Genomic DNA, 24,444 nt, shown 5'->3' on the forward strand with positions numbered 1-24,444 from the left:
ATATTTAATGGGGGATTATTGCCACTTCTGTTATGTCAGCTGTTTATTACAGCAGATCAATTCCCAGCCCTCTCTAGGAAGAGATCTGAAGACCAGTTTTGTTCACAGGAGGATTCAACTGGGTGTCCTTTGCTAGCAGAGATTAAAACCACAGTTTTTTTGCTAATTACGGTAACATCCAGCTGCTCCTAAACCCCACTGATTGTTAACTCAGATCAACAAACCTATGTGAACAGTCAGAATAAGAGACAGTCTTTTCAGAAGACGGCAGATATTTCCCATCCTCAACTTTATACACTCAGAGGCAAAATGATTTGTAGAGGGCTGAGCCACTTTCTTCCCAAGTTTGTATTTGGTTATAAATCCAGAGGGAAAAGCTGCTCGTGGTGTTAAACGTGCTTTCACAGGGAACTTTGGTCAGGCTGAGAGCTTATTCTGCTGCATTTGAGGACAGGGACAGGAAAGAGATGAGAGCTTAAAGGAGACAATTCTCTACTGCCAGTGGGTTTGAACTTTGTAAAATTTCCAGGAACAAAACTTTCCATGGGATTAAAGACAAGTTACTTGTTCTATTTGAAGAACAAGGGTAATTAGAAAAGAATGACAAGATTAAGGATTGATACAGAGAGTAAGCAGAATATATGCACGCCACTTCCCATACCTATATCCTGAGATGCTCAAGAGCACAGAAGTAATGCTCCTCCACACATCACTAGTGAAAAGGAGCTTAAAGCTAGCCGATGCCATCAGTGTTTTGCCATATGTCCAGAAAATTGGCAGAGATTGATATAACCTGGCATGACACGGAGTGATCCGAGGTGAGAGACAGTGGACAGTATTAGCATTTCCTCCTGCAATAGCTGGAAAGGTTTAAAGCCAGTTACCACTTCGTACATTAAGCTATCAGAAGAGATAAGGGGAGTGCTCCTCATCCACCTCAGGGCAAGCAGCAGCTGCAGTGGTGTAAATCAGCAAGGGTGCACCGAAACACCACATGGGCTGTGGAGACATGAGGACAGAGCACAGGTTTGTTTTGGGTAGCAGGGTTAGCAAAATCTCAGGCTAGCATGAAATGTCAGCTCAGCAGCCAGGGAATAAAGCCTTATTTATTCAGAGAGCCGAGTACGAGCACCGACAGGCACTTTCCCAGGCCTCAGCTTTGATCTTGAGGGACTATTCTGCTCACCAAAACCTTTGGGTCCACACCAAGGCTACGACCAAAGATACCAAACATTGGCAGTGGTCATAACAGTGACTCAAGCACAACGGGAACAGGTAAATTAGTAAAGAGCCCCATGAAGCTACTGAAGCAAGAGGTGCTCCATAATGCAGAATAAACTACATTTTGCACAGCAAGAGCGCTCAGCGGGAGCTTTGGTATCAAGCTTCCTTTCCATTCCTCCTAGGAAAACAAAGTTACCCTATGCTGAGAAGCCCTCCTCCATATGAACAGCAGGAACCTGAGAAATCAATATATCCTCACAAATCATTAAAAGACCTTTGTATAAGTCAGGCAATAGTGGCAGGAAGGAAAAAACACTGTTCAGAGAGGCAGGTCATCCTCTGGGGAGAGTCCTGCCTCTCCTTCTACCCGCCTGTATGGAGGGAATTTGCTGATGTTTGACAAACGGCCCTTGCATTATCGTGGGCAAGAATTTATCTGGTTTCTTGCAGAAAAAGGTGGCAGAAGTGGCACTGGCTGTGCCTGAGCCCCTGATGCAAAGCTTGAGTGGGAAGGCAGGTGTTGGGAAGGGCTGGCCACCTTCACGAGCTGCTGGCAGAGCCAGGGAGCCTTCCCTGCACTGCAGACACCATCAGAGCCCCCCCAGACCGCCCCCTCCCCAAGAGGCTGTGGGCCCGGCTTCAGAAGCAATTATATCTGGACCTATTTTAGGATTACTCCCTAACCACCTGGAATATCTTATTAGAGGGAAGCTCAGATGTCCAGAGCAATTTTGGTTTCCAATCCCACATTCAAAAGCCAGAGTTAACCCTGAGTTGCCAAGCAGACAGAAAAGGAGATGACAAACTTTCCTGCTTCATCCAGCCCATTCTTTTGCGGACAAAAACCTTACCAGCTGCCTCAACCCCTCCCTGCAGGACACCTACCTCTCAAATATTACCATCTCACATGTCTGTCCCAGAGATCAGAACTAAATCAAAACTCTGCTCAGTAAAAAAAAAGTATTAAGGCAAACAGAACAGCAGTAAATCATCTCTTCCTCCAGTTTTGCCTGCACAAATTACAGTTAGTGTGCAAACAGAGACAGTGATGAGAAACTGGAAATGCTCCTTTTCCAGGTCATTCCCTTCTCCCCCACCCAGTTCCATACAGCTGTTTGAGAGGGGCTCAGCTAAAGCCTGAGGAGGTTTTGCCAGAGTACAAAGTTGTATTAAGATGGCAAACTAACAGGAGAGAAGCCACTAAAGCTTTAATATGTAAAAGAAAAGAGAAAAAAACCTTCTGGCATGAAACTCAATCATTCTGCACCTCTGTACTGCAGACCTGCAGTTTTGACAGAGGGTTCAGGCCAGAAATCTGCTGAAATACCCGCTTAGGGACAAGGCTAAATGTTGCAGTGAAAAAGTGAGCCCCTCCCCTACCCCATGGGTTAACTGAAAGCACCGAGTCAATGAAAAGGTACAGGGGCAGCAATTTCAGGATTATCAGAGAATCCACAGAAATTCCTTTTGTGGGTAGAGTTAAGCCTTAGGAAGTGAAACAGATGCTATTATAAAGAAAACTGTTGTACTACAAAATGCTGATAAGATCAGGACTACTGCCCTGAGCTGCAAGTTCTCAAGCATGGAGAACCAAGTTATAATTACTGCATGCACAAGCTGCCTGGTAAAGCTCTGCTGAAATTGGAATAAACCCTTCCCAGTCTTACTAATAACAGAGCTCAATTCAATATCTACAAGCTTCAAAGACAGGTTTTGAAAACATTTTAGTGATTTCAGGAATGGCAGGGAGGATGGGGAAGGAAAGAAAAAGAATGGACTGAAGTTAACAGATTAATTACCTTTTTTATTAAGTTTCTTTTATGTGCTCCCACGACCTAGTGACTGCAGCACTAACAATTCTTTGCAAAACAGGAATACGCTTCCTTATCCTTAAGGAAAAGTTGGACTCTTTGTGAATGACTCCTATTCACAAATACTCAGAGGAATTAACTAAAACGTAAGTGACAAGAAGATTTGTTCAGTGCTATATGGCTGTGGGAAGAGAAATTCTCACTGCCACATGAGAGTCTCAGATTTACCCTGAAGTGAGAAAAACAGAAGTGTAAGAATACAACACATTCGAGCTCTTTCCACCTCCTGTCTCCAGTGTTAGCTAGAATGTCTCTGAATTGGCACTGAAGGAGACAAGCTGCAACTCTACCTACAGATAAATTTAGCACCCGAACAAATCCTAAAAAGAGCCACATCTTCCCCAAGATAGAAATGAGCTCCTCGCTCTGCTCCTTGGCCCTGCCTCCACACGCAGCACAGGCACCGCAGAGCAACGCAGCCTTGACAAAGCCTGTGGAACTGCCTCGAGATGCAGATCTGGGGGCACTCTCTGACGTCTAATACAAGGTGTTTGTAGGTTGCTGCCTACGGTCGTTATCACAAGAGGTTTCTTGGTTCTCCTCCCCATACGTTATTTCATATATTAAACAAAAAGGTGACTTTGTTGCTCCAGCCACTAATGCTGCGCTGCAGATCACTATGAACACCGAGCTACGTGCTATGACAGAAGCAGACTGTCACAGGGATGAAGACTTCATCAAAACAAACCTAAACCATGAATTTCAAGAGAAGCAGCAATGGGCAGTTTAGGACTTAAAAGCTTCTTACAGAAAACAGCTTTCAGGAAAAGAGAAATCAAGTATTTAATGTTAGCTATTAATAAAGAATTCCCTTCCCACTAAATCTGAAAAGAAAAATATCCGGTGACCCACATAAGGAAATAAAATTCCAACCCTTGAATTGGGGCCTGGATATCTGAAATAACTTGGAGGTAAAAAAATGCACCGTGTGAAATGCAACTTTTGTATTCCTGGGACCTTCACCCCCTCTGGATTAATGAGTATCTCCTGAGCAATACCTCAATACACACACCACTTGAGGCACATACTTAAAGGTTATGGAATCTCAGCCACTCATTCCTAGACCCTAGAGCAAAAGCAAAGTAATTATTTTAAGCTGACTTATCTTAATAAACACCATGACCTTTGTAAAAGTTTAGGTCAGGATTTTCAGGAGTGACTGGTGATTTCTGAGAATCTAACATGAGACATCCCCAAAACCCAGACCACAACCCACTCTCTGCAAGTCAGACAGCTGCTGTATGGACACTTACCTTGCTGCACTTAAGGAGGCATTAAGTATCAGCTGATGCCTGAAAAACTCAACTTTATTTTTACATTCCACCAAGGAATACACATACTAACGTGCATGCTGTAGTAAAAGACTGACAAAATTGCTCATGCTACTGCTGCAGAACCAGCTTCGAGTGGAAAAGGAGCAAGCAGCACCAGCAAGCCCGTGGGCTGCGGTCCTGTCCTGCGCCTCCTGCACGGCTCTCCCCGGTAACCAGAGCCAGCGCCAAGCAATGCGAGAACCCACAGGACAAGGACCCACACCCAACCATCTGCTAAAAGCAACATTTTCACTTGCGGAATTAAAAACTCATTTTTCTTCAGAGACAGGCAGCCCACAACGCCCTTCTCTGGGACGGCTGCGGGAGCCTTTGGCTGTCGGAGCCGTGACAGATTTGCAGGGGATTCGAGCAAGTCCGAGGAGCGAGCGAGCTGAGCACCACCCCCCCCTCCCCGGCTCTTCTTTCGAGACTGCAACTCCCGGACAAGCAACTCCACTCCCTCGTTGTTTTGTGCTGACAGGATTCCCACCGCCCCCGTGTCATAAGCTGAGCCAGCTCTTTTGTCTGCCGGCTTGTTCTACAATTATTTACTTGGCTGTCCAGGACTGAACAGAATGGGGCTTCATCATCTTGCTGGTAGTTTCCACCTTTCTGCCATCTTCACACCACATACCTTCCAGGCAACCTTAGCCTTACACTTTCAAGATACATTTTTCTCCAAGGGTGTCACTTTCAGAAAAACAATCCACACTTGAAAGAATAGAAGTGACTTTTTCTCCCCTCTTTCCCAAGCAACAGCCATTACGCATACCAGAAATACTCCCAGAGCAGAGCGAGCTGGAAGCAGCGTACACAGACTGGTTATTAGCCTCCATCTCAACAGAAGCTAAAAAAAGACAAGTTCAGGAATCATTTCGAAAACAAACTGGAGAACACAGGCACTTCTCCATTTGATCCTGGTTCTTCTGCCTAACACAACCATTTTAGACAAAGACAAAAAATAAAGATACTGGGCTTTTTTTAAGTATGCCTTTCAAATGAAAAATTTCAAGCAAGGCTCACACTGGAGCAGCGTTACCACTTAGCATACAGAATAATGTGAACAGTCCACAGCTGCACACACATTTCTTCCCCCTTTGCTGTCATGCCAGCTAACAGTTCTTGCCTGCCTGCCCCGGTTTATTCCTACATCCGTGCAGCTCCCCCGCTCACCAGCTCTGAACTGCTATACCGCAGTTAAATTTTTACTCCCTGGTATGCAGACTCCACTGGTGAATGCAAACAAGTTGATCTGCAATATTTACCCTACTCAAGGTGAATATACTGCACCAGCCTCACTAATATGAGGCACTTCAATACGGCCTTTTGAGCACAGCATAGCACCCTAATAACGTTGTTCACCAGCAGGACTACAAATCCATGCCGTGCCTCGCTGGGGCAGACCATCTAGCCCACTACTCCACCTCTAATGACAGCACAAGGAGACACTATTTCAGGACAACATGTGAACCTGCCCACTTTCTGCCATATGTTCCCACCACCCAGGACTGCTGTAGCATAGCACATCCTTGATATTCCCTTACAAGCCATCCTGAACTTCATGTCCATGAATTTCTCCAATTCCTTTCTTTGCTGCTGTACTATTTGCTTCCCCAGCAGCAAAACAGATTAACACAGCAGCAAGAGAGTTGTTCTTTTAGTTTTACTTCCTGGTGAAGCTTTGTGCACTTTGGTTTCCAGAGTAAGTTGGCCTGAAATGAGGCTAAGCTGCAACCTAGTACCAAAATACTTGATTACTACCAAAATGGGCCAAAGTAACTGGATCAGTATTAGGGCACAGTATGCCAATTATAAACCAGTATTTTTAATTTTTTATTTGCTATTCCACATCTGCTACAAACAGATCTGGCACACTTATGCTCATCTGTCTTCCCAGAGCAGGGCAAATGACCTAGGAATCAAGCCTATTAATTCAGGAAGATTCACAGGACTCTCACAAGACCAGCAAGTGTTGGGAAGAAGCACAACAACATCCTTGTTCACACTGGTTGAGCTAGAAATGAAAACAGCCAAGGACTAAGTTTATTGGGTTTTTTAAGACAGTGATCCCCCTGACACCAGAGACCTGCCTACTATTCTCCACCCAGAGACCTGAAAGAGGAAGGTTTTGCCACTCCAGTAAATTCTGAAGCAATTTCTCTAGTGACTGTCCCCTGACCAACATAACCACCTAAATTCCCTATAGCAGCTTGAGTAACACTTTTTTCAACCTAACTGAAAAGCACAGAGGAAACAGCAGCAACCAGTTGCCTGCCGCATCCCATGCGCCAGGGCTGCTTTGCCAGCATGCTTTATAGCACCAAGAGTACAACTGCCATTCACCTGCCAACTTACAGGAGTTCTTGCCGCATGCATCAGTGTAGAAACAGCAAACTGGCACCAGTTTACACAAACAGCTGGGTAGGAGCCTACAGGCATGCTGAATGGAATGGAAGAAACAAAGCTTGCTGAGCTTTAGCAGTTCCTCCTCAAACGGCTGCCTGTAACAGCATAAAACAAATAGCTGCATGCATGCAACCAACAGCTACAGGGAGAGCCTGCCCTGAGCACCCACAGCAAACTTTCCAACACCAATGGCTCACCAGCCACCACAAAGCAGCTCCAGCTTTTTTACTTCATCGGGTTTGCAGGAGACAAGGAAGAAGAGCATTCTTGTTTTGTCCATACAAGGCTTCTTAGCTCAAACAACTATTTGAAGCAAAACCTAACCCTCAAGACATTCAGGCTAACATTTGTAGAAAAGGACAATTAAGTAATTTTTTTTTCTTTATTTAAACCATATAGTCCTTTGCCTTAGATACACATCAATTCTGTAAATGTCTCAAAGTCTGCTCAAGTTAGCTCTGAAACAAAACAGCAGAAGTGCTACATGAACTGAAATACCCACTTACAACAAAAAAGAATTCTTGATCCTCTGGCATTTATGTACAAGGAGTTATAATTCTTCATTCAAACACAGAATTAACCTCCTACCAAAACCAAGCTGTACCAAGCTAGCTTCTTCCTTCCCACACATGAAATATCAAGTGCCTCTGCTTACTCACAGGATCAGTGACAGGACACACACTCTTCCCTGCCTGCCCACATCACCAACCAGAAATCCAGCCAAAGTCACAGCATCCCAGAGGTCTTACACAAAGGGGTTATAGATATCGTACGTGAAATAACTTGGGTGAGACATTAGCAGGCAAGTGTCTGCACCAAAAATAAATATAACACCAGCATGTTCCATTCTGAATGGCACAGCAGCAGTGAGATAGAAGATAAACAAGCCAAAGATCACTCCCTCCCCAACAAAGGATCTGACAGACTGGCATTTCTATATCTTTAGCTGGAAATCTGTATCCGTAAAGCAAATCAAGTTCCTATGAAATTTCTTTATAAAAGAATAAACCTGGAAGAATACACCAGGGAAGCATTGTTCTGCACGTGCCCAGTTCTCACACTCTTTCCAAAGCACTTGCAAACAGCCAGTGCTTGTAACAGGACACTGGGCTGAAGAAACCCTCGCTCTGACTGAATATGGTCATTTTTACTCAGAAGTAATGTTAACACTAACCTGTTTAAGCTGCTCATCCAACCGCCAGTTCTGGCGTCCAGACGGGGAACCCGAATACGGTTGCTTAGTAGTGTCTTTACCCTGTTCTTCTTTGCCCTGCTGTCCCCGCTGGTGCCCTGAAGCTGGAAGAGGATTAGAGGTAGAGGCCACTCTTTGGTTGTGATGGGCAACTTTGGGAGCATGAAAGTATTTCAGAGCAGAGCAGGTTTCCTTTCCAGTCACATCACCGCCATCCTCAAGATCGCCACCTTCCAAACCCCCTTCTTCCTCCTCCTCCTCTTCATCTTCCTCCTCTTCATCCTCCTCTTCCTCTTCTGGCTCTGAATTCATGCTGCTCTGATCAAATGCCCGCGTAGCTCCGGCTGCAGGTGGGCCTCTGGCCAAGGGACCAACAGCAGAGCCGCCTGAAGCCCTGCCAGATGTGGCTGCTAGGACAGCCTGCTGCACAGCCAGCTGCTGAGTGTAGAGCAGCTGGGCTTCTCTCATCTGCCTCTGCTGTCTCTCCCTGGAATCCATCTGCAGAGGCGTTTGCTGCTTCTGCTGCTGCTTCTGCAGCTGCTCGACCACAGCTTCCAGCTTCATCCCGCAGTTTGCATGGCTGGGAAAAGAGGGGGGCGTTTTTGACTTTATCTAGCAGGGTTCAAGCCCCGACCTTGGGAGATTGGCAGAATCTGAAAGATAGACAAATATTTGTCTGTATGAATATAAAATGCTTTCATCTTTTCCCCAGGAAGAGGATAAATAGAGTGCAAAGCCAATACTCTTTCCTGTGCAGGAGACCGTGAAACAATCAGCTTCATGTTTAACAGCCTCAGGCTCAAACTTGCATTCAATTTTCAGACTGTTTAATTGTATTTTCAAGCTGAACACATTTGCTATAACCTCAGTTTCATATACCCCAAATACAGCATCTGAAATGCCTTTGTCCACAGTCCCAGCAGTTCATTTTTTGTCAGAAGCCTTCCATGCTTCCTAAATAATTACTTTTGAAATGTTAGGTTTAACATCCAGGGTTTGGTGCTTCTGAAAATACTACCTTAAAAGGAGATAGCTGGGATGATAAGCTTGACCATATTTCTATTAAAAAACGGGCAGGAATTTATCGCACACCAGTTAGTTATGAATTCTTTAATGCTTTATTTATGTTACTAATTCTTTGCACTTTATATATCTTTCTTAAAAAACCCCAACTATATTTAGCCATTATTCTTCCCAAGGAGATTGAGATGAGAGATCAGCAGAGATCGCTGTAGCCTGAAATGGACTGCTGAGCACAGAGCAATTCCTGTCTCTGGTTCCCAGAGTTGCCAGCCCATCTCAAGCCCTGGCCCCCCTTTGATTTTCCCAGCCGAAGGACCCGAGAGCTTCCCTAGCTCTCCATTTTGACCTGCAGCAAGCCCATGCTGAGCCAGCACTAGCCTCCTCTTGAGCAAAGACCAACAGAACAGACCACAGCTCTGATCTAGAGTAAATCCTAGAAAGACGACTACACCTTTAATCCCCAACCATTAAAATCAACATGTGTATTTTGGACTTTGTGTCACCAACTGGACCTGCTGACAAAGACTGCCCTTCTTGGGTGTTTTTTTGATGTAAAAAGATGCTTAAACAGATCCCACTTGCTGCTCTTCAAGGTTCATTGATAACAAAATACAGTCAGCTTGGAGAAACAAAGGAAAGGCCAACTACAAACAAGCTACAGTCTCCTGGCCACCTCCCACCACCCTGTTTACAACCAGCACTGTGCTATTCAAGCCACACACTTGAAAAAAAAGACTATTTTGCTAATAGACATTCTCAAGACACAGTTCCCTTCTAAAACAAGAAATAACCTACCAGATACCAGTTTTAAAAGTGAAATACAACTTACAGCATCCCTACCACACTCCAAGTCTTCTCGTAAGGTGGTCAGACCACATCTCTTGTACAGTGCCCACCAGCTACGATGCCCAACTCATTTCCACTCACAAACTCTTTCCTGCACTAAGTAACAGCCCATCACCAAAATGAAAAGCCTGGCTGGTGCATTTGCATTTTTATCAAGCAGGCAGCAGCATAGCTTTAGCTTGCAAATGAAACAATATAAAGTGGATTAGTGGTTTGAATGTCAGGAGCAATAACGCATTACCTGGCAGCTGAAAAGAGTCTTAAGACTCGCTGGGAAAGCACAATACACCATCTGGCCTAGCTCCACACATACTCCTCCAATAAAACAACAATGAACTGGTGCGGGTGTTGCAACAGCAACCATAAACCAGGCTAGAGAGCCTCCAGCCCACACCTTGCTGGATATTGTTGCACCTGAGGCACGGTGAGGTGTCACCTCTCCTGCCTGGGAGGAGGTGTGCAGCTAATACACTCGGGTGTATTAACTGCCTCGGGTACACTAACAATAATAAATGACCTGATACTGGGATAACGTGCTGTGCAAACACACCTCAGGTGCAGCAACACCCTGGTATGCGGCGCCCGCGTATTTCCTGGAGTTCAGGTACAATAGCATGTGACAGGTTACGGCAGGATTTATGTGCGACTGCTGAGGGTTTTCACCAGAGCCCAGCACAAACCTCACAAGCCTCTAAAAAAGATGATTTCTGGATACAGGAAAGATGCCCACATCAAGTATCGGTGTTACTGCAGAGAGACGGCCAACTTTGCAGGGAGTTTTAAGTCAACAAGGAGATGCATTGCTCACAGAAAACAATTAAGCTACAGTATCAGGATAAAGTTAAAGATAACAATCACAACTAGACTAATAACATTAAACCACTCCAGGGTTCCACATTCATTTTACCCCTCAGCATGGGTATTTGCTTACTTCTTGTGCCTCTCCCAGCCAAGGCAGCAAAGGGATTCGGTTTAACCTTCAGACCCTCAGCACCAGCCTTTGTGTGGCCGAGTCCCTGGGAGAGCCCCTTAAATCAAAAAGCCCCCGGATCACCGTTTGTAACTAGCCCCGTTGGCATCGTAACGGGCAAACGCCCTCCGCGCCGGGGAGAGGTTTGCCAAGGGGAAACCACCTGAAAGAGTTAACGCGTGAGGTGAGGAGCCGAGGCCAGCCTGCCCCCCAGCCCGGGGGGCTGAGCTCTGCAGCGGCGGTAAACAACTCCACAGCCACCCCCCCCACCCCTCCCGGTTTCACCGGAGGCCTCCCCGCCCCATAACCCCCGCACCCCCCCCCTCCCAAGGGGGGAGTCCCCGAAGAAGGGCGGCTGCCCCCCGGCCCCAAACCGGCCCTGCTTGCCGGTGAGCTTCAGCCAGACTCCCTCCCACAGCGGCCCCCGCTGCAGGCCTGGCCCCCAGAGCGGTGCCACCCTCCAACCGTACCCACCGCAAACTCCCCCCCCCCGGGGCAAACGGGGCCGTTACCTCCCGCGGGCCCCGGGAGCGGGTCGCTGCCGGCCCGTGCGCGGCCGCCTCAGCTCCGCCCGCGGCACTGCCTCTTTCCGCCCCCCCCCTCCCCACCCCGCGCCGCCCCTCCTCGGCCCAGCCGGAAACGGGGCGGCGGAGGCGGTGCCCAGTAACGGAAGCGCCCGCCTTACTTCCGGATACGGCCCCGGTGACGGAAGACGAACCGCCACCGCCCCGCGCCCGGAAGCGGCTTAAGAGGAGGAAAGGGCGGGATTGCGCAGAGGCCGGGAGCCAATTAAATACCGAAGCAAGAAGCGGCTTCCGGTTCCGGGGGGATAAAAGGGCGCGCGCGGGGCTGGGCTGGCACTCGCTGAGGAGGAGCTGCTGTGGGGTGGGGAGCGTGTGTAGGTGAGGGCTGAGGCGGCTATTTCCCTGGGGGCGGGCTCGGGGGGCTCCGCTGCCTGCTTGGGCCTCAGTGGTGGGGAGGGGCTGCCCTGTGTTGGGGCTTTTCTTTGTTCCTTTCAGGTTTGTGGTGAAAATGTATGGAGATCTGTAGGGGGGGATCTGTATCGGGCCATCCCCGCTGGTTGGTACCTGCTGGTCCCTGGGGAGGGAGTGGGAACGGTCAGTGCTTATCTTTTCTGGGGCTGTGTGTGTATATATCTGTATGCTTTCGGGGAATAAATAGGTATCATGTCTCACTGGTGTCCTCCCCACTCAGTCCCAGAGGGCTCTGTGGGACAACCTTTCAAGATGCCTCAATATCCTTTCTCCCCTTAGATCCCTCATGTTGCTGTTGGAGCTCCCTAGCCTATTAAATCATTTCAGGTGTATAGTGTGTAGGGGCAGGTTTCAGGGCTCTGTGATGTTCTTGCTCTGTTCTGGCACTCTGTGATATCTTTGTGTCCATACTTGCTTCAGGCCTGGTCAGCATGGCGGATGAAGAGATTGCTGCCCTTGTTGTGGACAATGGCTCTGGCATGTGCAAGGCAGGTTTTGCAGGGGATGATGCCCCCCGTGCAGTCTTTCCCTCCATTGTGGGGCGTCCCCGGCATCAGGGTGTCATGGTGGGCATGGGGCAGAAGGACAGCTATGTGGGGGATGAAGCCCAGAGCAAGAGGGGCATCCTCACTCTGAAGTATCCCATTGAGCATGGCATCGTCACCAACTGGGATGACATGGAGAAGATATGGCACCATACCTTCTACAATGAGCTGCGTGTTGCCCCAGAGGAGCACCCTGTCCTGCTCACTGAGGCCCCCCTGAACCCTAAGGCCAACCGGGAGAAGATGACCCAGATCATGTTTGAGACCTTCAACACCCCAGCTATGTACGTAGCCATCCAGGCTGTGCTGTCCCTCTATGCCTCTGGCCGCACCACCGGTATAGTCATGGACTCTGGGGATGGTGTCACCCACACTGTGCCCATCTATGAAGGCTATGCGCTGCCCCATGCTATCCTGCGTCTAGACTTGGCTGGCCGTGACCTGACCGACTACCTCATGAAGATCCTCACGGAGCGGGGCTACAGCTTCACCACCACAGCTGAGAGAGAGATTGTGCGGGACATCAAGGAGAAGCTCTGCTATGTTGCTCTGGACTTTGAGCAGGAGATGGCCACAGCTGCCTCTTCCTCCTCCCTGGAGAAAAGCTATGAGCTGCCTGATGGGCAGGTGATCACTATTGGGAATGAGCGTTTCCGATGCCCTGAGGCCATATTCCAGCCCTCTTTCCTGGGCATGGAGTCCTGCGGCATCCACGAGACCACTTTCAATTCAATCATGAAGTGTGATGTGGACATCAGGAAGGACCTGTATGCCAACACCGTGCTGTCTGGGGGTACCACCATGTACCCTGGTATTGCTGACAGAATGCAGAAGGAAATCACGGCCCTGGCACCCAGCACCATGAAGATAAAGATTATCGCCCCACCGGAGCGTAAATACTCTGTCTGGATTGGTGGCTCCATCCTGGCATCTCTCTCCACCTTCCAGCAGATGTGGATCAGCAAGCAGGAGTATGATGAGTCTGGCCCTTCCATTGTCCATCGCAAGTGCTTCTAAGAGGGACTGCTGGCAGTCACCTGAGGGCTGTCCTTGCCAGGATGCGTGCTGGGGCACCCTCCTCCTTCCACGTTGGACCAGGATTGTTTGACTGTTACTTATTTCATGTTTTAACTAATATGTTGAGGTACTGAGTAGTGACATGTGCATTTTAATGGCCTGTTAGGCTGTAGTTCTTTGGCTGGCTAGCTGCTCCTCCTCATGGCGCTCTGGGGCTTGAAAATAGATGGAGGGTTGTTCACTTCTCTGATGTAACACTGGTAGGATGACACTAAAGTTAGACTTGTCACCTTTAGATTTGTCACAACTGACTCCTTTGTAGGAAAACAAATAAACTTCTTAAGCTTAAAAAACTGTAAGAGGTTATCTTGCTTTCTTTCAGCATGGGCTCTCTATCTTCTTGCTACAAGGAATTATTGTGCAGTACATGATTTTGGTGCAAACATAGCTTGTAGCTGCCTGCTGCTTAATACTTGGAAAACAAAACTGGGGGGAAATGCTATACAAATCATGTAATGGCACCTTTTAAAGCTGCCCTGTGCAGTGCAGACCATGTTAAGAACTGTTAGGAAGGAAAGCTTGACTGGTATGTGACTCTTGCAGCCTTTCTGTACTTTAATGGTAACTTGGCTTTTTTTAGAACACGAGCAGCTCTTGTCAGAAAAACTTGGTGCCTTGGCACAAAGATTGGTGACTGGAGGAGTAGTGGCCTCTCCTTTTTTGGGAGAGAGTGATAAGATGAAGCAGCAGATGGTGATGAACTTGCTCAGCTGGGGAAGCCCCTACTTCAGGGGCTGTCTGCAGGCTGTCCCCCTTCTGTGGGGAAGGGTGGCCACTCCTTAAGTATTGTTAATTGAAAAGTAGCTGGGGCTCTTGAGGGAAGCATTTGGTTATGTCTCCATGGGCTTCTGACCCCTCAGCTCCTACTGCTGAGGCTTGTCCTTCCGTCCCCCACGTCTGCCGTAGCTGTGACACAGCCCGCTTCCCTGCCCGAGGGCCCAGCACCAAGCCCTGCTCCCGGCGCCGGCCCCGCCGGCACTGGTGCCCTCCGGGCGCGCTCCGGCTTGTAAACCCCCAGCTGGCCGCCTATTGGCTCGTTCCCGTTCGTCGTAGTAAGCCCAGCCAATCGGCACCATCCCCACCTCGGAACCGCCTGGCGTTACATATAGCCTTCCCTGGCGGACTCCGTTTCCCAGGGTGCACCGCGCAGCCGAAGAGAACTTCCGCTTCCGGTGCGCCCTGGGGACGCGGTCGAGGGGAGGAAGGGCTGGCGGGGGGGGGGGGGGCTGTGCGGCTGGAGGGGGGCCTGGTACTGCTGGGGTACCTCGCTAAGCGGCCGTGGGCGCCTTACCCCGCATCTGTCCTCTGCTCCGCCGTCTCCGTGCCGGGAAACGGGGCCTTCCGGGGTTGGAGAGGGGCCTGGGGTGCGCCTGCTAGGCAGGCCGGGCCTTGCCCTTAGCTTCTCTTTCTCGGCTGGGTGTTGAGGGTAGCAGAGGCCTTTCCGCCATCCCTGCAGCTTCAGATATGGCTTAAGACAGAGGTAGGAACCTAAAAAGCATGGCTGTGTGTTGGTCAGGCCTCCTGTGTGCTGGCCTGTGAATTTATAATGTCTTTGGTTAATGGAGGGTCTCACTTTGGTTTGTTTTCCTCCCTTCCCCGAGGAGACCTTCGTGGATCTTCCCGACAGAGCTTTGTGGGGCTTAGGTTGGCCTGTGACTCAGCCAGCGAGAAGCTGGAATGTCCCTGCCGGAGTGGCACATCGCGGTGAAGCTGGCAGATCAGCCGCTGGCTCCCAAATCCATCTTACATTTGCCGGAGACAGAGCTGGGAGAATGCCCACTTGGTGGGTGCAGCATCTCGTACCTCAAGCAGCTCATCACCGGCAAGCTGCAGGAATCGGTCCCAGACCCTGAGCTCATCGGTAGGTGCTTGTGTGTGTCATGTCAGAGCCCTCCCACCTGGGGCCACCCTCTTCTTCTCTTTTCTGCGGCTGCAACACGAATGCCCTGTTACTGGTGTTGGGCTGGTGGGAAGACTTGGTGCAACCGGGGAGCATGGCCAGGGGCTCAAAGTGTGGTCGTAGTACCTTGTGATTTGCATAGTTTGTTCTGTGTGTGCTTGAGATCACAGTGCTTCTGTGGTGTTGGTGCCCTTGCTAAGAAATCTTTTGACTTGCTACCACCAGTGTGTCCTTGTGAGAACTCTAATGAGAGCTGTCAGAGAGGTCAGCTCTTCTAAAGGAGGTGGCAAAGTCACGTTCTGTGAATCTCAGCTCCATAACTCCCCTGTGTTATGGAGTCCCTGTGTGGCTGGCAGATGAAGTAGCTACACATGTGGAGCAATCACCCCCAGGCAGTCCTCACTTAAAGACCCAAGGCCCTTTCTGAGTGTGCCAGAGGTGTTTATCTTTAGATGATTCTCTCTCCTAGATCTCATCTATTGTGGCCGTAAGCTGAGGGATGACCAGACGCTGGATTTTTATGGCATTCAGCCTGGCTCCACTGTTCATGTCCTGCGCAAATCCTGGCCTGAGCCTGATCAGAAACCAGGTGAGGAGAGGACTGTGGGTTCCTGCTTAGATTGCCTTGGGATGTGTTTGGTGTAGGTTCCTTGCGACTGAGGAACAGCTTCTCTTGTGATTTGTTTCTGGGAGGCTGACATGGGTTTTTCAGGAGGAATTGATCGATATGTTTGTGGAGGAACCCTCCACCTCTAAGAGGAGCAAATGGGTGTTATGTTTTCTTGCTGATGAGAGCATTAAGGAATGAACTATTTAATACAGAGAGTGAATATCCTTTCCTTAATTGACTGTAATCGATTTTAGGGTGTTGCCAGAGAATAGACAACAACAAAGCGACTGGTTACTCAGCTTGAGGGATGAGCAGGCTTGCGTGTGTTCCTAGTCTGCCTGTTAGAGTTAATTACTTCAGTACAGCTCCTTTTTACATGTAGGAGAATATATTTTTTCATGTATCTGGAAACTGAAAGTTCTGTTCTTTGTTATGCTGCGGTAACTGTACTGAGACATTTGCAATCATTAGTCTGTGCCCTTCCTCTTTGGGCTAGCTGACTCCAGGGGCATTAAAGAATCACCACTGCGATTGCAGTGTGGAAGCCCCAGTGGCATGTAAAATGGCTAGTAAAGCTGACAGAGAGAACTGTGTTTTGTTCTGTTGTTTTTTCTCCCTCAGAGCCTGTGGATAAGGTGGCAGCAGTACGGGAATTCCGGGTCCTTCACACTGCCCTGCACAGCAGTCCTGCCTACAGAGATGCAGTGAGTGGGGCTTCATACTGTGCTGTCTGGGTGTCTTTTGTCTGTCCCCTCTCTGTGAAGAGAGTCCCGTGGCGGAGCCTGGTTGTGCAACATTGCTGATCTGCTCTGATTTCTCTGGCAGGTCTTTAAAATGCTGGGGAACAAGGAGTCGCTGGATCAGATCATTGTAGCCACTCCTGGCCTGAGCAGCGACCCTGTTGCTTTAGGTGAGTCCAGATGTGATCCAGAGGATCTGAGGAAAGCCAAATAAAGATAGTCTGTGTTTAACTCCTGACATGGGGAAGGGAGAGTTCCCCTTCTCTGGAGAAAGTGGGTTGCTTTGTGGAGCATGAGTGTCAGTGCCTGCTCAGGTGTCAGTGTTGTGCTCCATTGGTGATGTCTGGGGACGGGTGCTGGCTTCAAAAGGATTAGGGAACATGGAGCCCAAAGGAGAGCAGTGGAGATGGGTGCTTTCTCCCAGCTGCAAAGTGTTACAAAAATGTTCATTACATCTCACTTGTTCTGACATGGTTACTAGGCTTGTTGGCACGTTGCTCTGAGACAGGTGGAATACAAGATGTGGTCACAACCTGGCTTGATTTGATCCTGCCCTTAAGGTGGAGCTGTCTGTGCTGGTGCCCAGCCTATGGGATCTGCTGGGAAAGCCCCATCCCCTGGGTGGGTGGCTGTGATGGAGAGTCTCTCCAGGAAGATGTAAAAGGCTTCAGAGAGAACAATAATGAGTATTTATTGTATTTGCTAGTGACTCAGTTCCTGAAAAACAATTAATTATTTTGGTTTTTCCCATGACTCTTGTTTGAATGGCTCCTGTTTCTTGTATCCTGTCTTGTCATGTTTCCTGGTCCCTCTCAGGAGTCCTACAGGACAAGGATCTCTTTTCAGTTTTTGCAGACCCCAACATGCTGGACACGTAAGTTCACATGAGCTGGTGGAGTGACTAAGCAATGCTTTTGTTGCACTGTTGTATAGACTGCTTCCCTCTGGGTGGGAGAATTCTGCTCCTGCCTGCCAGTACAGATACACCAGGCCAGAGATCCAGGTTAGGACTTGTCTTCCTCAGCAGCAGGAAGGAGGGAGCTGATACTTTGATACACATCTGCCTCCACTGTTGGATTAAACTGAAGGATATTTAGTGGGAGGCAGGGCCATCATCGTCTCCAGATCATGGATTCAAATCTGGATCTGGTTGCTCACAGCAGAGAGTTGCTCCCATGAGGGCACGTGGGAAATCTGTACCATGGGAGGGTCAACGTGGGGTCAAGAAGGAGCCCCAGCTTCTTCAGCTGCATGGAACGATGTGGGGAGGTGTTTGTTGCTGGACAGCAAAAGGCAGTGGTGTTGGTGCAGCCAGTGGTGATGGCTGTGCCATTAAGTTCTTTGCCAGTATTGAGCTGCTGATTTCTTAGGTTCCATGTGTGCATGATTTGTTCTTCCATGCTTTCTCTCCAGGCTAATCCCAGCTCACCCTGCACTTGTGAATGCCATTGTCCTTGTTCTACACTCGGTGGCTGGCAGCACCCCCCTCCCAGCTCCAGAGACATCTTCCCGAGGCATGTCCTCTGGCTCCTACCGGGACATGCCAGGTACGTTCAGCCATACGGTTGAGTGAGGAACCTGCAGAAACGATGTTCTGCGGGATTTGCAGATAAATGTGTGCAGTACTGACACGGTCATCCCATCCCCAGGCTGAGAGTAAAAGAGGTTTGGGTTCCTGAGCTAGAAACATGCACTGTGGCTTGATAAGTTTTGCACTGTGTGAGGCTCACCTGAGGCACTTTGGCCTCAGGGCCTCCCATCCAGGTGTGTTGGTAGCTGTGCTGTGGCCTCTGCTTTGTGCAAATGGTGGGCCTGACCTGCTGCACGTGAACTGGTTGGTGCTGAGGCTTCTGTCCTAACCAGTGCGTTAGCTGGGGCTGAGCCTGGCGGCATGGCCAAGGGCTCCCCAGGATTCTCCTCTGGTGCATCATTCCTGCCAGCACCCAGTTTTCTCCATCTGTTGGTTCTCCTCTCTGTTGCAGGTGGCTTTCTGTTTGAGGGTCTCTCTGATGATGAAGATGACTTTCACCAGGTAAGTGGCCATGTTGGGTGGAACAGCTGTTTTGGACTTGCAATATGGGTTTAACTCGTAGCCCTTAAAGACTCCACAGGTTTTCTCTTTTCCTGTCTCGTGAACACCATGAGCTGCTCTGGCTTCCAGGGGTATTGTGGAGACAGATGTTGATTGTGGCGTGCGCAGATGTTGTTTGTGTTCAGATTTTCTTCAGTGCTGAAGTAGGGTCACAACAGAAGAATGCAGAAGCCCAACTTGAAGCAGCACTTGTCCTCAGAGTAAATACCTTCATAGCCAAACTGATGCAGAAATAGTTGTGCACAGATGAGCATGGCCAAGCAGCATGGGAGTGTTGGTCTCTGCTCTTATTCTGCAATAGGAAGTTTTCCTGTCCAAAGGACAACGAATTTTGTAAGAGAAATGGCGTGTTTAGACAGGAAAAGTGCCTGTCAACAGCTAGTTGTTTTGTTACGGGCTAATAATGCTTTGTTTTTAAGCTGATGGATGATACATTAAAAAGTTTACTGCCAGATTCTGCAGCTTTGTAATAGCTGAGTTTGTGCAAAAAGCACATCCTACTGTCATATTTTTTTAAAAAAAAGTTCTGCACTTGTAAGTTTCCAGTAGTGTAGGAATGGGATCCCTCGGAATGAGCACGAGACAGATTTTACTGGGACATGGACACCGACGTCAGAGGTGGGTTGTTTTGGTTTTTTTTCCTCCTCCATGCAGAGCACAAGGTCTACGCCATCCAGCAGCACTTCTGGCTCCCGCCCAGCTTCCCTTGGCTACGCTGGGGCTGCTGGGCCCCGGCCGATCACCCAGAGCGAGCTGGCGACTGCGCTGGCACTGGCAAGCACCCCAGAGAGCAGCTCCCACACACCCACCCCTGGCACCCAGGTACAGTGGCAGCACAGCAGCTAGGGAGTTCTTCCTGGGCCATAAAACCAGCGCCTGACTGAGCACAAGCCCTGCTTGGGTCTGGGACCCCTCGCTGCTTTATTTTCTTATGGCTGAGTTCTCTTTCATATGGGCTCAAGGAGGCATGATGCAGCAGGCATTGCTCTGTGCTGGCTCTGGTTTCTGTGACAAGTGTTCCTCTGATCTGTGTACAACTTACTTTCTCCTAGGGTCACTCCTCTGGAACCTCCCCAATGTCATCCAGTGTCCAGTCAGGAACACCCATCACCAACGACCTCTTCAGCCAGGCCTTACAGCATGCCCTTCAGGCCTCGGGGCAGCCCAGCCTGCAGGTCAGTGTCACAGCCTTTTCTTTCGGGAGCCCATATTTCACTGAGCGTTGCAGGGTGGAGGTGGTTCTTCCAGCTGCCCCTTGGGACAGGGCACTGAGCTGAAAGGGACATTGCCGGAGAAGTGCTTCTTGCAGGAGGTGTGATAGACTGGTGCAAAAGTACCAAGTGAAAGTGGGACGGTGGGCTGGTGGATTTGGGGAGTTTGCAGCAAGACTCTGAGCTTTCGAGATCTGCTTGCACACTTAGCATTGCAGTCGTGAGCTAGAGAGAGGTGGGAGAATGTAGTGTGTAAGAGCGGGCTGTGGAGAAAGCTGGTTTGTTTCTGCTTGGACTCTTGCACCTACCCTTAGCTTCTTTTGTCTCCTGTCTGTAGAGCCAGTGGCAACCACAGCTTCAGCAGCTGCGAGACATGGGCATACATGATGATGAGCTAAGTCTCCGAGCCCTGCAGGCCACTGGAGGGGACATTCAGGCTGCCCTGGAGCTCATCTTTGCTGGTGGTGCTCCCTAGCTTTTTGGGCCGGAGAGGCTGGACTGGTGAGTTGCACTGTGGCAGCTGTGACATTCCTTGGTCTGGGACTTGGCCCTGTAACTCCTCTCTGCAGTGGGGTTCCTTTCTCCAGCATGGAGGAGTTGGGATGCCTGCTCCTTTCCTTGCAGGTGGGCAGTGCACTTCTGTTTGAGAGCACTGACCATGCTGAGGGCAGCTCCTCCAGCTCCAGCTACCTCTCTCCAGCCTCCTCCTCCTGACCTCAGAATTTGTCCAGCACAGAGCAGCATGTGGCTCTGTGTGTTGGAGAGATGTGGCACCTATGGTTCTGTGGTCTTAGATCTGTCAACACATTCTCCTGCCTGTTTTGTTCCTGCCCACCTGACGTGCCTCTGTCTATCTTGGTTTGCTGTTGAGGTCCCTCTGTGTTTAACTGTATTAAATGGACTGTATTCACTTGCCTGTTGTTTGGGTTGTGGTCTGTCCCGGATTGTGTTCCAGATCTGCGAGGCAGCGTGCTCATCGCCTGAAGGAGGCTGGAGAAAATGCTTTGCCTGTTGTAGGACTGTTATTTCAGCAGAGGGCACTCCTCTCGGAGAGCAAAGCTTTATCTCTTAGGAGAGCGGTGTTTGGGGTGTAGCTGACCTGCACAGCCATCCTGCCATGAGTTAGTCCATTACTAAAAGAACTATTTGTGCTGCAGATATCTCCAAGAAGGTGCTGCAGAGAAGCATCATGTCTCCTTCTCAGCAGAAACCTGTTTTTTCTCAGTTGTTGGGTGAGGCTGGTAGAGTCCTGCAAGCTGACAAGAGCAAGGGTACAGGCACAGGAGTTCATGGCCACCACAAGGTGACAGTAAAAGGACGACAAGCATAAGTGTTGAGGCAGTGGCCAGAGAGAGAGAGATGCTGCAGAATGACTTGGGAGAAATGCCTTGTCTCTGACACGGGTTAGTCTGGCCGCAGCCAAGTGTTTTCCAAAGGGTCTTTAATCCTGGGTGCCACATTTGAGGCAGTTAAGACCTGAGCTGCAAAGGCATCAAAGGCATTTGCTTGTAATTACAGTCAATGGGAACTGAGAGAAGCCAGAACCAGAGCTGGGCCTAACTTCGCTCTGATTGTACCATTGAGATTAACAAGGCATGAAAATGGGAGCTGGTTTGCCTGAAATGCCACCATGCGTTACTAGGGAAGCTAAAAGCAGAAAATGCTCTCCTACCTTCAGGCTGCCTGTGTTCCCATCTAAATCCTCTCCAAGTGCTATGATAGCTTGCTGATACGATCTCAGCTATCACCCAGCAAATGCTGGATTGTTCTCTCCAGGGTAGTCTGTTGACTGATAGACTTTAATCCTGTCTAGAGGATTAAGTCTCTCAGGAGGGAGGAGGGACTGTTTTTATTTTTCAGTATGTAGAATATAAGATGTGATGGACATAACTGGCTTTCCACCCTTCCGGGTTACTGCCCGCTTTGGAAACCTGGTCCAGATGATGGCGATGATTTTACGTGTATGAAAACTGATTAATTTGTTCCCATTCCTGGTGCTTTCACCCCATGCTTTGCTCGAGGAGTGAACAGCATATGCACAGCATCCTCCCTCCCTTCCCCACTGTGGAGACAAGCCCTGCTGTCAGCCCTCAATCCTCCCGGGCTAACCGAGGATTAGCTGTATCGCAGATGCTGCTGCCCAAAGCTGGAAAGCATTTGTAGGCTCAGGGCTAGCAGGACCAGCTTTGGGACCAGGGTGACTAGTTTACTATGCTGTACCACGTCAATTCTCAGCTTAGGCCAGCTTGGTGTCCCAGATGGTATTTCTTTCCTGTGATGACCTTGCTCTTATGATTTGATCACTTTGTTGACCCATGTTGTGTATTAAATAGTTTCTTGTTTTAATGGCTATTTCTGCTTCTCCCTGTGTCCCCAGATAATTGAAAATTGCTTGGACATTTTGCATGGAAATAACTTTTTTCTGATTTCTTTCACAAACTGTTACTTGGCTCGGAGTACTGCATCAGACACATTCTCTGTCTGAACTGGCTATAGCAGAGAAGAACTTGGCAGATACTGTTCACGATGCGGCTGATGCGTGCGCTTCGCTTCCCTCATCTCGCCTGCCTTTGGCTGCCTAGAATAGACGTGCTCAGCAACCAGGCAAATTTAGAGATGCAGGGATGGGAAGAGATGCTCTGCCTGGCACCTGCAGGGCTGGTGATGGAGGAGGAGGAGAAATGGAAACTTTGATGCAGGAGCTCTGGTAGGAGAGTAGAAGCTCAGAGATCCTCAGAACTGGCTGTGCAGCAGCCACATGAGCGCTGCCTTCCCACCTGCTCTAGTGTCCAAGTGCCTCCCGCTTCCCAGCTTTGAGATGAAAGCAGGGCTGGCAGGCACCTCTGTGTGCAGAGAAAACTCTCAGCCAGCACAGCCTCTGGTAAGGGGAGAAACTGGCCGGGTGAAGGCTGCAGGAGGCACACGCTCGTTTGGAGAGGCCCTTTTCCTGGGCTTAGCAGCCAAAATGTGGCTTATGGGGATGTAATGTGAGGTCTCTTGTCTGAGCCAGTTGTCCTTATTCCTACAGTCACTGGAGGAGCCTATATCCGAAGAGGGATATTGAGCAAACGTGGAATGACTCTGGGAGATGCTGGTATCCGTTGCTTGCTGAGAGAGCAGCTAAGTCCAGGCACTAATTTATCAGTGGCTGAACACAACAGATTCTGCTCTTTTGGGAGCAAACTGTGATGCGCTGTCTCCCACCTGCCTGTTCTTTGTGGTCCATCCTTGGTGCCACTGCCCTGACACCTTCCCCTCCTCCCGTGTCAGCTTTGCTTGCTCCTTCCATGTTTGGGTTAGATGATCATCCATTCTTGTTGGGTCTCGGCCTACCTGTATCCTCCGTGTGTGCCCAGCCTCCACCATGCTCTGTTTGCCAGCCAAGCATCTGTGCTGTGACAGCAGCCTGGGAGGTGCTTGGCTGACCCTTTGAAGAGGTGGAGGTCAGACCACGGTTCCCCAACATAAGCGCTTTTGGTAGGGACTTTCTGGTTCTGACATGAAAGAGAAATTTTTGGTCCAGTGCCTTCTTTGCCTGTAGCGGAGCTGACAAGGGAGGCAGTAACAGCGGGTGTTTTCAGCAGTAATGGTAGCAGCTGTTTGTTCTCTTGTGTTTTCAGTAATCTTGTTATTTGTTCTGGTGTTTGACCATCAATGCTGGCGCATTGTGGACACCTGCAGGGGCTGGCAGTGTGGCTGGGATCTAGGCTCTTCACCATATGTGCTCTGCTTCTCTTTGTGGGCCACCTTGATGGCTTTTTCACCATTTCTGCCTTGTGTATTTCTGCCTAAGACAGTCCTGAGCCGATTGTCTCCATGAGGAGCCAAGCAGTAGTGTGTAGGGGCAATTTTCCAGCAGAAGCGTGAAATGGAGACAGCAGAGTCTCCTAGGCTTCATGTCCCTGATAGCTTTTGCAGTACCTCAGCCTGTGTGACTGCCCACCTCTGTCTTCCTGTGCTTTTACAATGATGCTGGAGCCTTCCCATGCGTGAAATGAACACAACTGGCAAGATCTATCCCAGGACCAGACGTTGATGGTTAAGGTATTAATTGTTTATGTGCAGATGCAGTCTCTCTGGTGTGGGCGTGCTTGGGTGGTTTGTTGGGTGACAACATAAACTACCAAAGTTTCAAGCTCTTCTGCCTTGATTTCTGACTTCAAATGACTAGTGGGAGAGATTTCCCCTCGTACTCCCATGTGTCTCCAGTATTCAGAATAAATGTTTCTTCCTTGCTCCCCCCAGCCAAACGGAGGCTCGTGCCCCCAGCTTGCAGGACGCTGGTACAAAAACCAGTACAGATGTCTGTGCTGAGCTGAGGGAATGCTGTTCTCTTCTTCCCAGCACAGTGTGGGGCTACACACCACGGCCCCCCAGCTCCTCTGTGGCACGTTATTCAGAGGACTGGTGAAGGTGACTTCCTACAGTG

At 49.4% G+C, this 24,444-nt stretch overlaps 3 protein-coding genes across 8 annotated transcripts in view; 2 read left to right on the top strand and 1 right to left on the bottom strand.

Moving 5' to 3' along the window:
• ARID3B (AT-rich interaction domain 3B) overlaps nt 1-11,593 on the bottom strand; it is a 36,754-nt gene extending 25,161 nt beyond the window's left edge. Inside the window, exons 1-2 of one of the 4 annotated variants that reach the window (XM_056345773.1) lie at nt 11,531-11,593; nt 7,989-8,659 (exon numbers count right to left, since the gene is read on the bottom strand). In XM_056345773.1, the coding sequence (XP_056201748.1) occupies nt 7,989-8,570 (582 nt within the window). In that variant the 5' untranslated portion in view covers nt 8,571-8,659; nt 11,531-11,593. Of the gene's footprint in view, nt 1-7,988; nt 8,660-11,319; nt 11,496-11,530 lie in introns of those variants that run through there. The other 3 variants (XM_056345771.1, XM_056345774.1, XM_056345770.1) reach the window with 3 other exon arrangements.
• Nucleotides 11,594-11,631: 38 nt separating this feature from the next.
• Nucleotides 11,632-13,751, top strand: LOC130152354 (actin, cytoplasmic type 5). Of its 2 annotated transcripts, none has more exons than XM_056345776.1 (2): nt 11,632-11,730; nt 12,261-13,751. In XM_056345776.1, the coding sequence occupies exon 2, from the start codon at nt 12,272-12,274 to the stop codon at nt 13,400-13,402; it is 1,131 nt and encodes a 376-aa protein (XP_056201751.1). In that variant the 5' UTR covers nt 11,632-11,730; nt 12,261-12,271; the 3' UTR covers nt 13,403-13,751. The 2 variants fall into 2 exon arrangements, with proteins under 2 accessions (XP_056201751.1, XP_056201750.1); XM_056345775.1 differs by having other exon boundaries at nt 11,668-11,747.
• A 939-nt stretch (nt 13,752-14,690) lies between these two features.
• UBL7 (ubiquitin like 7) lies at nt 14,691-20,925 on the top strand. 2 transcript variants are annotated; one of them, XM_056346095.1, is made up of 11 exons: nt 14,691-14,942; nt 15,064-15,323; nt 15,832-15,951; nt 16,594-16,676; nt 16,798-16,882; nt 17,529-17,586; nt 18,126-18,259; nt 18,695-18,744; nt 19,459-19,626; nt 19,857-19,979; nt 20,353-20,925. In XM_056346095.1, exons 2-11 carry the CDS (start codon nt 15,140-15,142, stop codon nt 20,488-20,490), a joined length of 1,143 nt encoding a protein of 380 aa, XP_056202070.1. In that variant the 5' UTR covers nt 14,691-14,942; nt 15,064-15,139; the 3' UTR covers nt 20,491-20,925. The 2 variants fall into 2 exon arrangements, with proteins under 2 accessions (XP_056202070.1, XP_056202071.1); XM_056346096.1 differs by having other exon boundaries at nt 15,067-15,323.
• Nucleotides 20,926-24,444: the final 3,519 nt, after the last annotated feature.

This window comes from Falco biarmicus, chromosome 7 (assembly GCF_023638135.1).
Source record: "Falco biarmicus isolate bFalBia1 chromosome 7, bFalBia1.pri, whole genome shotgun sequence".
NCBI classification, from domain to species: Eukaryota; Metazoa; Chordata; class Aves; order Falconiformes; family Falconidae; genus Falco; species Falco biarmicus.

What these genes read in the sequence shown, in the direction of transcription:
- LOC130152354 (XM_056345776.1), top strand. Translation starts at nt 12,272, where the DNA reads ATGGCGGATGAAGAGATTGCTGCCCTTGTTGTGGACAATGGCTCTGGC.
- UBL7 (XM_056346095.1), top strand. Translation starts at nt 15,140, where the DNA reads ATGTCCCTGCCGGAGTGGCACATCGCGGTGAAGCTGGCAGATCAGCCG. An exon ending in CCCAGACCCTGAGCTCATCG is followed by an intron (nt 15,324 to 15,831) that starts GTAGGTGCTTGT and finishes TCTCTCTCCTAG; the next exon opens with ATCTCATCTATTGTGGCCGT. An exon ending in GACCCCAACATGCTGGACAC is followed by an intron (nt 17,587 to 18,125) that starts GTAAGTTCACAT and finishes CTTTCTCTCCAG; the next exon opens with GCTAATCCCAGCTCACCCTG.